The sequence below is a fragment of the Lontra canadensis genome, unplaced genomic scaffold (genome assembly GCF_010015895.1).
Source record: "Lontra canadensis isolate GAN:19392208 unplaced genomic scaffold, GSC_riverotter_1.0 scaffold2, whole genome shotgun sequence".
NCBI lineage: Eukaryota > Metazoa > Chordata > Mammalia > Carnivora > Mustelidae > Lontra > Lontra canadensis.
In genome coordinates, this window is record NW_022630996.1 from 57,824,090 (window position 1) to 57,837,340 (window position 13,251).

Genomic DNA, 13,251 nt, shown 5'->3' on the forward strand with positions numbered 1-13,251 from the left:
ATAACACATCAGGATTCTGGGAATATTAGAAAAGATTTCTTTAATACTGTTTCCAATTTATCATTTTACTTTGAAAAGGCGAGAAAAGTGTTGGTGTCACTGAATGTTTACTTAACAAAACAAACTATTATGATTTTCTAGAACTGTTAACAAGAAATGTGGTTTTGTTAATACTTAGTAGTACAATTTTTTAAAGTTCAGTCAATCAAATTTAATTGACCATAATAAGTTGGTCAGAATTATCTAATTCTGCTATTAGGAAAAGATGCAAACGCCCTTAAAGAAAGCTGGAAAAAAAATACATGCAACTTCCTGAATATATTTCAGGACTAAAAATAAGATTCAGTAAAAGCACTTGTACAATCTCTATTGTACTTTTTCCAATGATAACATGTATTAAGGAAAATGGTCATGATGCTTGATAGTAAGAGAAAAGAAAGTGTTCTGTAGGAAATTTTTTTAAAATCAACATATAATGTATTATATGCCCCAGGGATACAGGTCTGTGAATCATCATTCTTATGCAGTTCACAGCACTCACCATAACACATACCCTCCCCAGTGTCCATAATCCAGTCACCCTCTCCCTACCCCCACCAGCAACCCTCAGTTTCTTTCCTGATTAAGAGTCTCTTATGGTTTGTCTCTCTCTCGATCCCATCTTGTTTCATTTTTTTCCTCCCTACCCCCCCACGACCCTCAGCCCTGCCTCTCAAATTCTTCATATCAGAGAGATCATATGATAATTGTCTTCCTCTGATTCACTTATTTCACTTAGCGTAATACCCTCGAGTTCCATTCATGTTGTCGCAAATGGCAAGATTTCGTGTGAGGTTTTTTTTTGATGGCTGCATGGTATTCCATTGTGTATATATATACCACATCCTCTTTATCCATTCATCTGTTGATGGACATCTAGGTTCTTTCCATAGTTTGGCTATTGTGAATATTGCTGCTATAAACATTCGGGTGCACATGCCCCTCTGGATCACTACATTTTATCTTTAGGGTAAATACCCAGTAGTGCGATTGCCGGGTCATAGGGTAGTTCTATTTTCAACCTTTTGAGGAAACTCCATACTGTTTTCCAGAGTGGCTGCACCTGCTTGCATTCTCGCCAACAGTGTAGAAAGGTTCCCATTTCTCTGCATCCTCACCAGCATCTGTCATTTCCTGACTTGTTAATTTTAGCCATTTTCACTGGTGTGAGGTGGTATCTTACTGTGGTTTTGATTTGTATTTCTCTGTAGGAAATTCTTAACTAAGGAATTGCAGAGTCAACATATTTTAGAGATTTTTTTTTTATAGTTAGGTATTTACTATGGAAAAAAATAATGGGGCAGGAGAGACCAATAATAAACGTAGGTTGCTATTTTTTATATGCCTCTTTAATATGTTCAGTTAATATGCATTTTGCATTTTGTTAGTCTAGTGTGCATATGTGGTAAGTAATGAGAATTACAGCAGCTCCCTTTCTCAGAACACCTATGGTATGTCAAGCTTTACGCTGCCAAGCATCTGACAAACACCATCTAAAACTCAACACAGCTCTGCAAGGTGCATACTGTTACTATTTAACAAGTGTGGGAACTAAAAACACCAAGGAAGTTAGAGAACTGAGCAAAGTCCCACAGCTTGTGAGTGAGTACGCCATTACAAAGTCTGGCTGCCTCAAATGCCCGAACTCTTTCCATCCGAGCATACAGCTTTGTTATATTTTTATAATTATGAACACTATTCAATTTATCACTAAACCAGGTGAGTTAGGTTATTGAACCTCTCTAGGCTTCAAGTTTATCTTGGGTAAATGAAGTTGGCTGGCTGATTTCTAATGTTCCTTCCAGTTTTAAAATAGTAATATTGATTTATGTATAGGATTAAGAAAATTAAAATGTTTTTGTTAAAAGTTCATGAACAGGGCACCTGGGTGGCTCAGTGGGTTAAAGCCTCTACCTTCAGCTCAGGTCATGGTCCCAGGGTTCTGGGATTGAGCCCCACATAAGGCTCTCTGCTTAGCGGGAAGCCTGCTTCCTCCTCTCTCTCTGCCTGCCTCTCTGCCTACTTGTGATCTCTGTTTGTCAAATAAATAAAAATCTAAAAAAAATAAAATAAAAGTTCATGAACAGTAGCCCTTACTAAATTTTGGGATGATGAGGATCTTTCTAGAGCTAGATATTCATGTGATTTCTTCCAAATCCCTCCAGTCCTATTGAACCAGGACTAGTGATCTTAACCATTTTCAATGTTATTCCCTAAAGTTCACATATAAGTGGAAATTTCCTATTTTTTGGTCTTGCACCAACTATATACTTAAATATTTGCCTCACAAAGAATTAATAACTTGCATTCAAATATGAAGGTAAAGAACACTATTTTTTTCTGGATCTGAAAATAATCAAAATATTGGTTTATTTTAACTCACATTTATTTAAATATAACAATTATTTTAGACAAATGAAAATATAAGCATATTTATAACATGGCAGACATAAAATATAAATGAAATGTATTTTAGACAGTTTAACAAATATATTAGACAAATTGATGACATAACATTTAGCTTCAAGGTACATTAACATGGGTATTAAGAAGGATGTTTTCACAAAAACTGCTATAAAATGTTCACATTTGTGTTAGTAATAGGTCACATTTCCTAGACTGATATTTTCTGAAAACTGTGTAAAGATTTAATGTAATCATTCACTTCATGTGGTATCATTATTTGTAAATGAAGCACATTTTTGTAATATGGCATTTTTATCAAGACAGTGCTTCTAAATAATATGGCATTTTTATCAAGACAATGCTACATTTATTAAACATTCACAACACATTAAAACTTGAATGATTCACGTACCTTTATGCACAGTGTTTAGTTTCGCTATGGCACTCTATCTTTGTGAAAAATATACTTACAGTTTGGCACAGAATCAATAAACTGTATTGCTCCTGATCAAAACAAATGTGATTTAAATTTTCCATGGCATGGAAAATACTCTATCACAATTTGCTTTTTCCCTTTACCATTTACTGACCAATGGCAGTTCTTTACTGCTTTAGTTGGAGTAAATAATGGATAGCCAAGAACTAAAAGTCATAGTTAGGTGTTTTGCCTACACTCTAATTGGAAATGAGTCGATTTCAGCTTTTCTAGCAGCAAAACATTTCCATCTGTATTGTGGCCAACAAATTTCTAAATAAGGGTGTTATCAGCAATAATATGTATCATCATGAGATGTTTTTCTTTAGGAGGCAGAGAGGTTGAAAGGAAACGTGGATCTCTTCATAAACTGGGAACATATGTGGGAAGGGAAGCAAATGCCAACTGAAGCAGAAAGAGGGGAAGTTCTTTGGAAAGCCGGTGAGGGCACGCGCTCCAGAGTAGCAGTGAGGCAGAAAACAAAGGCAGGCACATGGGAACCATTCAAGGGGGAAAGGGCTGCGGTGGGTTTGGGGCAACTGAAATGTATCACATGTATCACTCCAAACAAGCAGCATCCAGAGGAGGGATAGCATTCGTGGATCAGCACACGACCGGTGCTTTTCAGGAAAAATTTTACATTTCCCTCTCGGTGTCTAAATAGGAACTGAAGAAATTAAGCTAACTGACAACATTTCTTTTTTTCCTGAACTCATTCATAAACATTGTGGAAGAAGAAAGGGAATAACATTAATTCAAGCTTCCTCCAAATCAGAGAAGAGAAATCACATGCATTCTAAGCACAGACTTTGGAGTTGTGGTAACTAAGAAAAGTGCCACAGCTCTTTGTCACACAGTTCTCCCAAGATAAAGTTGAGGTGTTCTGTTTTGAGAGAGATTCCTTTTGGAAGGAATCTGCTCCTTTCATAAAACCTTGATAGCCTAATTTTTTAATTTATTATCTGGTGGAAAGGAAGCAGAGCTTAAGTCCCAACTTTTATACAAATATACTTTATTCTAAAAAACAGCATAATGAATATAATGTTTGCTTTATGATCCTTGCTTTTCTGAGGACCTTTAAGCACTGAAATGGCAAAGAATATCAAACAGGTAAAAGAAAACAGGCAAACTTTTGTTTAAAGCTGTTATGATGCAAATATACATAAATATTACAAATCACAGAGCACTGAATTTTCAAGACTGAAATCGTACCAGAACCGTGATAAATTTTCGCTGACGTCATAGGAGAGTAAGTGGTCTGGAAGGTCACTGATGGTGCCCTGCACGGCCAGCACATGGGGGGCCAAGGTGAAGGGTACATCGTTCAGCAGTTCGGCCATTAATGAGTTGTTTTCCAAAGTCTGGCCTGCCTTATTTTCCATCTCGGGGCCTGCTACTGTCACACTGGATGAGTTTTCTTTGCCAGTCTAAAAATACATATATATATTTAAGTCATTTAATAACTCGTGGACTTTGAGGTTTAGTCATGGTAAACGTGGCGTTAATATAGCAAAATGATTAAGAAATGTGGAATATAGAAATATTCCCAGATTAGAATGCTGTCTAGTAGGCTTTGAAACGAATCTTAAACCCTACTCTTACTCACACTGACCAAGCATGGCCCCCCTATTTCCCTAGCCCAGATAACATCTGAGAGTCTGGCTCACAAATCTGATGTGAGGCTCTACAGCATGCCCAGCTGCCCTGCAAAATCTTGTATCAAAACAGTCCAAAGTGACCTTGCCCTCTTCAGAGAGAATATGGGGCAGAATGTCTGGGATGTTATTTGGCATTTCCTGTTTGTATCCTTGCTGTTTCATAGGCGTATGTCTTATCCCCCAACTAGACTCCAGGGTACTTGAGGGCAAGAAATCTATTTGACATTTCTTTGTATTCTCCACCTGGCATGACTTACCTTGCATAGTTTGTACGTATGCATGTATATCCTCCACCTTGTATGCCCTAAAACATACTCGAACATTGACCTCCAATGTGAACCTAAGTACTGACTGATGGCCTGCTTTCGCTGGAACTAGCATGTTACATTGCCCAAGGTATTCAAATAAGAACCGATCTATCTTGTTCAATTTCTTTAAGACTGGTATACCTTACATGTAGTACTTTACCAAAAGACGTGCACTGGGGCACGGGGGGCAGTGTGTTCATAGCACTCTGTGTAAGCCCCAAACTGGAAATGACCTAAGTAGCCACCACAGGAGAACGGATACAAAATTGAAGTGTATTTACAAAAATGAGGACCAATGACCTGCTGCTCCAAACAGCTGAAACCTATCTCAAAACAGGTTAGGCAAAACTTGACTCCCCTACCCCTCAACCCAGTCTCATGCAGAATAAAACTGTGGAATCTTTACAGAGGCCCATAGGGCCCTTCCTGATCTGGCCCCAGGGTCCTTCTCTGGCAGTATCCCCAGCTAGTCCATCCTGGCTCTCTCCTCTCTAGTTCCACAGCCTCCTGCTATTGTTTGTGCACACCGAGCCTGCTTTGGCTTGGGCGTTTTCTCTCCAGTCCCTACCCAGGTGCTCCTTCTCTCACACCCTTCTCAAGGAAGTCCTTCTTGACCACCTTATTTAAACTGTGTCCTGGCCCTCACCTCCCACACTCCTGAACTCTGTCTCCGGAGCCTGCCTTTTCCTCTCCATAGCCCTCAGGACCTTGTTCTATGGTATATAAGTTATTGTGATACCACCCCTTGGAAGCTTAAGGAGTTTCACTTCCCATGTTCAAAGCTGTATCCCCAGTGCCCAGATCAGTGCCCAGTGCTCAATAACTCTGTTGTTGAATGGATGAAAGCAGACACGATTTTTGTCTGCATGGGGCTCATAATTTTAAGCGCTGATAAATTCCTTCTAAGTCTACAGGAAAATGGTTTTCTGTGTAAGAAACAGCAATTCTGCAAAACTTGTTATTGAAATGGAAAATGCATACAGAAAAGGGTACATCATAAGAGCACAGCCTGCTAAATTTTAACCAAACAGCTGTGAGCAACCAGCACTCAGATCAAGAAATAGAAGTGACCAGCTCTCCCAGAGGCCCACCAGGTGCTTTCATTGTCAAGCAGCTCCTTGTCCCTCAGTCACCATCCTGATTTCTAACAGTCTGTGCTGTTATTTTGTATTTTAAGTGAAGTCATAATACAGTATGAACTCTTTTCTGGCTTCTTTTCACTTAACATTTTATGTATGAGATTCATCCATGTTGTTGATGTAAGCTTTAAGAAATTTTTGAAGAACATATTGTTGTAGGGGACATAAATTCTGACTGATGTCAAAAGAATTTCTTTGGTTGCTGTGTTGACTATAGACGGTGGAGGGTACTGTGCCCAGGGAAGGAGGCCGGAAGACCAGCTGGAAATGAGAAATGACTGTGGGTTAGGTGGTGATACTAAGGGTGAGAGAGAATGGTTGGATTATGGATCGACCAAGGAGAAAGCCAGTAGGATTTGCTGATGGTATGGATGTGGGGTGCGAGAGCAAGAGCAGAGTCGAGGATGAAGCCAAAGTCATTGGTTGGCAATTAAGGATGGAGTCTCCACTCTCCATTTACAGGGATGGGAAAATCGTGTCGGTGGGAAGTGCATGTGGCAGGAAGATGAGATGTTTTGGATGTTCCAAGTGCCTTATAGACATCCAAGTGGAGCTGTTAGTAGGTAAGGGGATCTCGTAGGAGTCTGGAGCTGGGGGACATCTCGAGGAGAAAGTCTGCTTGGTGCTGTGTTTAAAAGATGATGGGAGGTGGGGGGCACCTGGGTGGCTTGTTCAGTTTGGCAACCGACTCTGTTGGGCTCAGCTCATGATCTCAGAGTCATGGGATCGAGTCCCGTGTCGGGCTCCACACTGAGTGAGGAGTCTGCTTCTCTCCCTCTGCCCCTCACCCTGCTTGCACATGTACTCTCTCTAAAATAAATAAATTAAAAAAAAATGATGGGAGGAAGGCAAGTGAAGACAAATATGAGAACAGACAACGTTTCTAGACACGGTACTACAGATGGGAAAAAGATACATGGGCCAGTGGCTGCAAAGCGCTGTGGGGTCAAGAGAGGTTTCTCTAGATTTTTCTTTTGCTGTGTGAGTTGAGAGAAAGGACAGCTGTTGTTATGCTAATGAGAAGCTCTAGAAAGGAAAACTCCATGGAGATTCTGTAGTAGAGGAACTGCTCTCTTCACAAGGCATTCCCAGCACCTAGAACAGAGGCCTTCAAGAAATAGTTGTTTAGTAAATGACTTTGAATTAATCAAACACATCCCTAGCAAGAGTTATCTTAACTTCATGTGAAAATAAAAACCAGAGAACTTTCTTAGGACTGCAGCTAGAACAATGTAACTGCACCCTACTATGACAAAGCTTATTAGAAACATCCATATGTGTAGTGGACAGAACTTGCCTCCTGAAACCTGAGTGAGACTTAAATACTGGTCCCTGGGTCAGATGAGAGCACAGGTATCAGTGAGCAATGATGCCACCGTTCCAGCCTCTTTGGAGGCTATCACCTAGCTATCGCTGCTTTCCTCAAGATGACCTACGTGCTGAGGCTTTGTTTACCTTGGAGCAGCACGAAAGTGTTTACAGGACAGATTCTGGAGCCACACTGCTTAGGTGCAAACCCGAGGTCTCCTGCTTATTGTCTTGGGCAAGTTATTTAACTCCTTCATATCTCAGTTTCCTTAGCTGCATAATGAGATCAATAATAGTACCTATTTCACAGGCTTGCTATGAAGATTAAGGAAATGATATTCATAAGTAAGTAGACTAATGCTTAGCACATGTTAAATTACATGACTAAATTACAATTTTAGGAATGGCCAATGCCACGTGGCTTTAGATAAAGTTTAGGATTCACCCATCTCTCTTTCTTTTTTTAAGATTCTATTTATTTATTTGAGATAGAGTGAGAAAGTATACAAGCGGAGAGGAGGGCAGGGGGAGAGAGAGAATCCCAAGCAGACTCTGTGCTGAGTATACAGCTTGATGCAGGGCTCCATGTGGGGCTCGATCTCATGACCCTGACATCATGATCCAAGCTGAAATTGAGAGTCAGATGCCTAACTGACTGAGCCACTCAGGTGCCCCTCCTTTGTTTCTGATATTCCCTGATGGTTCAAATCCTCTTCCCTTATCCTTTTTTTTATCTTGCCTTCTCTCTTGATCTCATGCACAAATGTTCCCTAGATCTATCTGTTAGTAGCATCCCCTGCTTGAACTTTCTTCTCTTTCTTGTGTACAGAATGTTCTCTAATATCAATTGCCAAATCATTGCCTTTCTTAAACAAAAGGATTCTTGTTTTTGTTCCCCACTAACAAGGAGGTGTGTTACCCGTACTGCTTTGCTCTTAAAACCCCCAACTTCTAAGGTTTAACTCTCTGGCCGACTGTGTCTTGGATAATAAAGGAGTAGAGAGACATGTGTGGCTCCTTGTTCAAGTTCTCCTGATAAAACTGCTGTATTATTTCACTTCTCTATGAGTGATGAGGGATAGAAAAAAAATCATGAGAAGGAAAAGGAGGATGGGAGCAATGGCATATACTGGGCCCTTCCTTTGTGTCAGTCTCTGAGCTATTTAAATGTTCTCACTCATTTAAGTCCTACCACAGCTTTGTGGGGTGTGTACCAGTATTAGTCCCACCTTAAAAACAAGAGGGCATGGAAGCATACAAAGGTGAAGGAAGTTGTCGCAGGTTACATGGTTAGTCTGTAGTAACACCGAGAATCCCACCTAGTGACCTTTAGTGCTCCACATTTGAAGACCCCACACACCACAGCTTTGGACAGACTGGGCAACTGAATGAACAAAGCCCTGAAAACTTAGGGGACGGTATTACAAAATAAGATAGGTGCCAACATAGCGTATCTTGGCTTACTTTTGAAGGAAAAAAGACTCTACTATCTTTTACCATTAGCAAGAAAGGACTGAAAAAAATCACTAAGGTGAGAGATCTTAGACTGAAGGACAGAAGAGCAACTGTAATTTATGAAATATTTATCCCCAGAAATGAATCTACCAGTAGTCTGGATAAACCACAGGGAAACACTGGGGATCAGTGAAACAAGATGGTCTCTAAGTTGACCATGGTTGAAATGGAGAGGTAGAAGGTACACAGGCATGTGCTACAGTATTCTTTCTACCTTTGCTTTGAACTGTCCAAAATAAAAAGTTCCCCAAAATTAACTTAAAAATACCATGGAGAAAGTGTTCCACCAAACGCCTCCTAGAAGGCTCTGAATTTCAGCTGTGCTGGGCGTATTACTCCAACATCTATCTCTTAACAGTTGGCCCGAGTGCAACATCCCCGTCTCCAAGGAGGCTGCCTGCCCTCTTGGCAGCAGGGTGAGCGCCATGATGCAGCTGCCGCCGGCATGCTGAGAGAGAGCTGGAAGGGGGGGATTCTAAGGCAAAACAAGAGTAAGTCACAAAGAACATGTGAGTCAAAATTCAAGGACCCCACACCCGCGACTCTGATCACGCAGCCGAGCTTGGCAGCCTGTGGAAGCAGAGGTGGGGGCTGAGGGCCCAAACAGGTGCATGAGTTCCCCCGGCAAAAAGCAGCCCTCTCCCTTACACACAGAGTCTTTCAATTTTTTTCATTTGCATAATAAAATGGGTCTTTAAAGAGAAGAATGAGTATGTGAACCACAATGGAGCACAAAGAAAAGAATCAATTAACCTTACGGTTAATAGCCAAATTTTAAAAAATTACTTCAAATATTACGTTCATAAAGCATATTCGTTATTTTTGTGATTAATCCTGTTGACAGAAGGGCTGCTATGACAATGTTCTTGAATGTAAGTTCCTTCATATAATCTAGCTTTAATACTTCTTTTTCAAAGTAATATTTGTCCTTACATGGTTTAAATAGCAGTATGCCATGTCAGATTTTTTTTTTTTTAAAATCTGGGGGAGAAGATAAATTTCCAGCAAAGTGTACAGTTAATCACCTATTTTTATGTCTGTATAAAAATTATTTCTTGTTCATCAGTTAACCTTTTAAAAAAATGGGCTGGCTAAGTTTATCTTGTATTCCTCACATTCTATGATCTTTGTTTCAAATAATTCAAAAAGGCTTATAGACACTATTCCTCTCTTTCTTGCAGAGGGGCTGCAAAGATTCATGAGGTTCAATCTGCAAAATCTTCTCAGAGCTTTGGAAGAAAATACAGTCCAAGAATACAAGGCACATAACACTTTTAAGAGAAGGCTTAGAAAAATGAAGTCACTTCCCTGGAGCAACAGAAGGTTAGTGGCATCCTGTGAACCTCACTCTTGGGTATTTGAAAGCAAGGAAATGCAGGTTTGAGAACAGACTACATTTTTCCTGGCACAGAAGCCCCCCAAACCACCATGAAATCTATTAAGGGGTGCCAATTTTGCAAACCCGCGAACAATTTGAAGCCTTCATCTCCTTAGCCCTACCCGACTAAAATATGAATATTTTATTAATATGAACATCACCTCTATTTGGCCTCTTTTTAAACTTCCTGCTTTTTAAGGCAACCCGTGCCTCAGATAAGCAGAGATAAAATAGTGTCCAATAAAAGCAAAATATTGAATCATTAAAATTTAGAAACCAACCTTAACCAAAACAGTCACAGAACCTATTAGAAGAATATGAAACGAGGTATAAAACACACATCTAACACATTCAATTTACATGCAAAGAAGGTAGCTATAGGCTAAAGCTTATTTCTAGGAAACGAGTTACAGTAAGAAGAGGTAATGTCAAGCTCTGGCTGTCTATGCCTTTAAATTCTAACATCTATAAATAAAAGACATGTTCCTTTGAACAATAGCCCGAACAGGCAACACTGTCACTTTATCTCCCCAGATAACTATCCATTCTATTCTGGCTTCAGCTGGTATCTGCTTGCATTACATCAGCGTCTTGATGGGGGTGGTTTGGGGGGCAAATCTGAGTCAGAAGCGTCAGGGGACAAGAGGTTAGAAGGTGAGAGAAGCAACAGCACAGTTAAGGGCAGTACTCAGGCTCCCTATTTATTTATTTATTTTTTCTAAGAGGCTAGTTGTTAATAAATGTCTGGCTAGCTGATAAAAGCCAGGGGACTGGTCTCTTATACCTATATATGTCCTAAAAAGTAGTCCCCTTTCCCTAGGAAGAAATTTGCTGCTTTTCTGCAAGTCCTCCATACCCACAACCTAACACCTGCATAACACAAGTGCTCACTTGTGGCACTTGAATGGGGTCCCCTTACTTCTGAGTTATTCTAGGTACCCCAGACTTGATTTTTTACATCTAGGGGTTAGGCCAAAGAAACAATCAAAAGCCCAGAACACCTGACCACTGATACAGATATATTAGGCACGAAATAAGGTTGAATTCACTGCCAGCCTGTTTCCCATATGGCCTGGCCTCCCACTTTGAGGATGCCATATTCTGGGGTAGCAAACTAAGAGGCCAGGTTAGAAAGTAGATATTTTCTTTGCTCCCTTTCCTTTCTGATTTCTGACATCATTTCAATTTACAACTTGGCTCATGATTTTTTTTTTCAGTGTTCGCTCCCTTTTCTTCCCTAGCCCCTCACCCCCAGTGTTTCCACCAGCTTATGCTTTCTGCTTCTTCCATCTTTCTTTAAAAAACAAAACAAAACAAAACAACAAACAAACAAAACCCAAATCCTCCTGACTTCCTCTTTTCAGAACTCCAGCTGAACCTATGCAAGTGAAGAGGGGGAAGTAAGCAGGCTGGCACTGGCTTCTGTAATCTGTTCCATGCATTCTTGGAAAAGTGGCTTCACTGAAGCCGGAAAATATTCTGTACAGCCAACTGGGGTGGGGGTGGGGGAAGCAGTGGAAAGAGGAAAGAGAAGCATTTTAGGAAAGGAACCAGCAAGAAACAGCATGTTCAGCATGGGATCCTGTTTAATACTGGTCTGGGAAATAAAAAAGGCTATTCCAATGATTTTTTTAAAATATTTTTAAAAAGTTAGTTTATAGAAGTTCATCATCTCTGACCTTAAGTTATCCAGGAATCTTGTGTTTTCCTATAGGCCTTCCCCCTCATTCTTGCCAGCACACATTTCACCCCTGCTCTCCTCTCCTCTCGTCCTACATCACCACCTGGCCCCTTGCTGCCAGCCGGTGGGCTAACATACCACTCTGCAGAGAAAACAGGAATCATCAGGCGAGGATTTCTTCTACTTACCGCGCCCAAAAAACTTCTCTGCATCTCTACCACTCCATGCTTCCCTCCTGCCACCACAGGCAAGTTGCCCTCTTCCCACCCAAATCGAACTCCTCCCCAGTGCTCCACATCCATCCCGTCGTCCCTACACTTCAAGGACGTGGCTTCGTCTGTTAGGAGATGGCTCCCAATTGCTGATCTTTTATAAAGTCAATTTACCATTTACAGAGAATTCGGCTGAGGTCTTTCGCACCCACTGGCATCTTACCCACTGAACGCCCACATTATTTCTCTCCTTTATTTCACAGCCAGGCTGAGACGATTGTTGACACTCGCTGTCTGTTTCACTCCTCACCCACTGCAATCTGCCTTCTCTCTCTGCCCCTGTGCTGACACTGCTTTTGTTCAAGGTTACTTATAATCACACTGTGCTTAACTGAGAAGATGTTCTGAAGTGCTAACCTTATATGACTTCTTTGTAGCACTTAAGACTGGTCACCCTGAGTTTTTAGTTTCTGGCTTCTGTACCACTTAGTGTTGCCTCTATCTGTCTGGCTGATTATTCTTTTGTCTGTTTTTGAAATGATAGTCTCCAGGGTCTCATTTCTGTTCCTTTATTCTTCCTCGTCTCAACACAATTCCTTGGAGGGGCTTATCCATATCCATGGTTCCTACTGCCCCATCCCTCCACTCCCTGAAAGTAGGTAAGTATGTGGAGGCACGCATGTGTGTACACACGCACATGTCCATACCCATCTCAAACCTAGACTTACACTTAGGGCTCCTGACCCACATGTTCAAATCCTATTATACCTCTTCTTTTGGAATACTGAGCTCAACATGTTCTGAACCTGACAAGTTTTGCCCAGCTCTATCCCAACCCAATGCTCTTCTAATACTTTTTGTATAATAACTGCCAAACACAGATGCCTAAATTATCTTTGACTTCTCTCTCCCTGGATGCTTCCCCCATCCAGTAAATGACTGAGTCCTACTGATTTTGAGGTCTCTAATGTCTCCCCAAGTCCCATCATTTCTCATCAATCCCACCGTCTCTTCTCTTAATGCAAGCCACCATAGCCTGTGTCATGAATGCTGCATATGGCCTTACTACACTATATTATACTTACTACACTTACTACATTACATTCTCCCTCTCGCTGGTCCTATCGAACAC

The 13,251-nt window shown here is 40.8% G+C and overlaps 1 protein-coding gene and 1 long non-coding RNA gene across 7 annotated transcripts in view; one reads left to right on the forward strand and one right to left on the reverse strand.

The window, feature by feature from the left end:
• Nucleotides 1-13,251, forward strand: part of LOC116877600 — a 146,931-nt gene that overhangs the window by 58,995 nt on the left and 74,685 nt on the right. For 2 of the 3 annotated variants that reach the window (XR_004384671.1, XR_004384672.1), the window contains exon 2: nt 10,030-10,171. This is a non-coding gene — a long non-coding RNA (uncharacterized LOC116877600). Of the gene's footprint in view, nt 1-7,987; nt 8,002-10,029; nt 10,172-13,251 lie in introns of those variants that run through there. The other variant, XR_004384673.1, reaches the window with a different exon arrangement.
• The window catches only part of UMAD1 (UBAP1-MVB12-associated (UMA) domain containing 1), a 225,736-nt gene that overhangs the window by 5,711 nt on the left and 206,774 nt on the right, over nt 1-13,251 (reverse strand). The window contains exon 4 of one of the 4 annotated variants that reach the window (XM_032874329.1): nt 2,778-4,347. The exons of 1 other annotated variant lie outside the window; for it this stretch is intronic. In XM_032874329.1, coding sequence (XP_032730220.1) covers nt 4,090-4,347 — 258 coding nt within the window. In that variant the 3' untranslated portion in view covers nt 2,778-4,089. Of the gene's footprint in view, nt 1-2,777; nt 4,348-5,310; nt 6,287-13,251 lie in introns of those variants that run through there. 2 more of the 4 variants (XM_032874338.1, XM_032874333.1) reach the window with 2 other exon arrangements.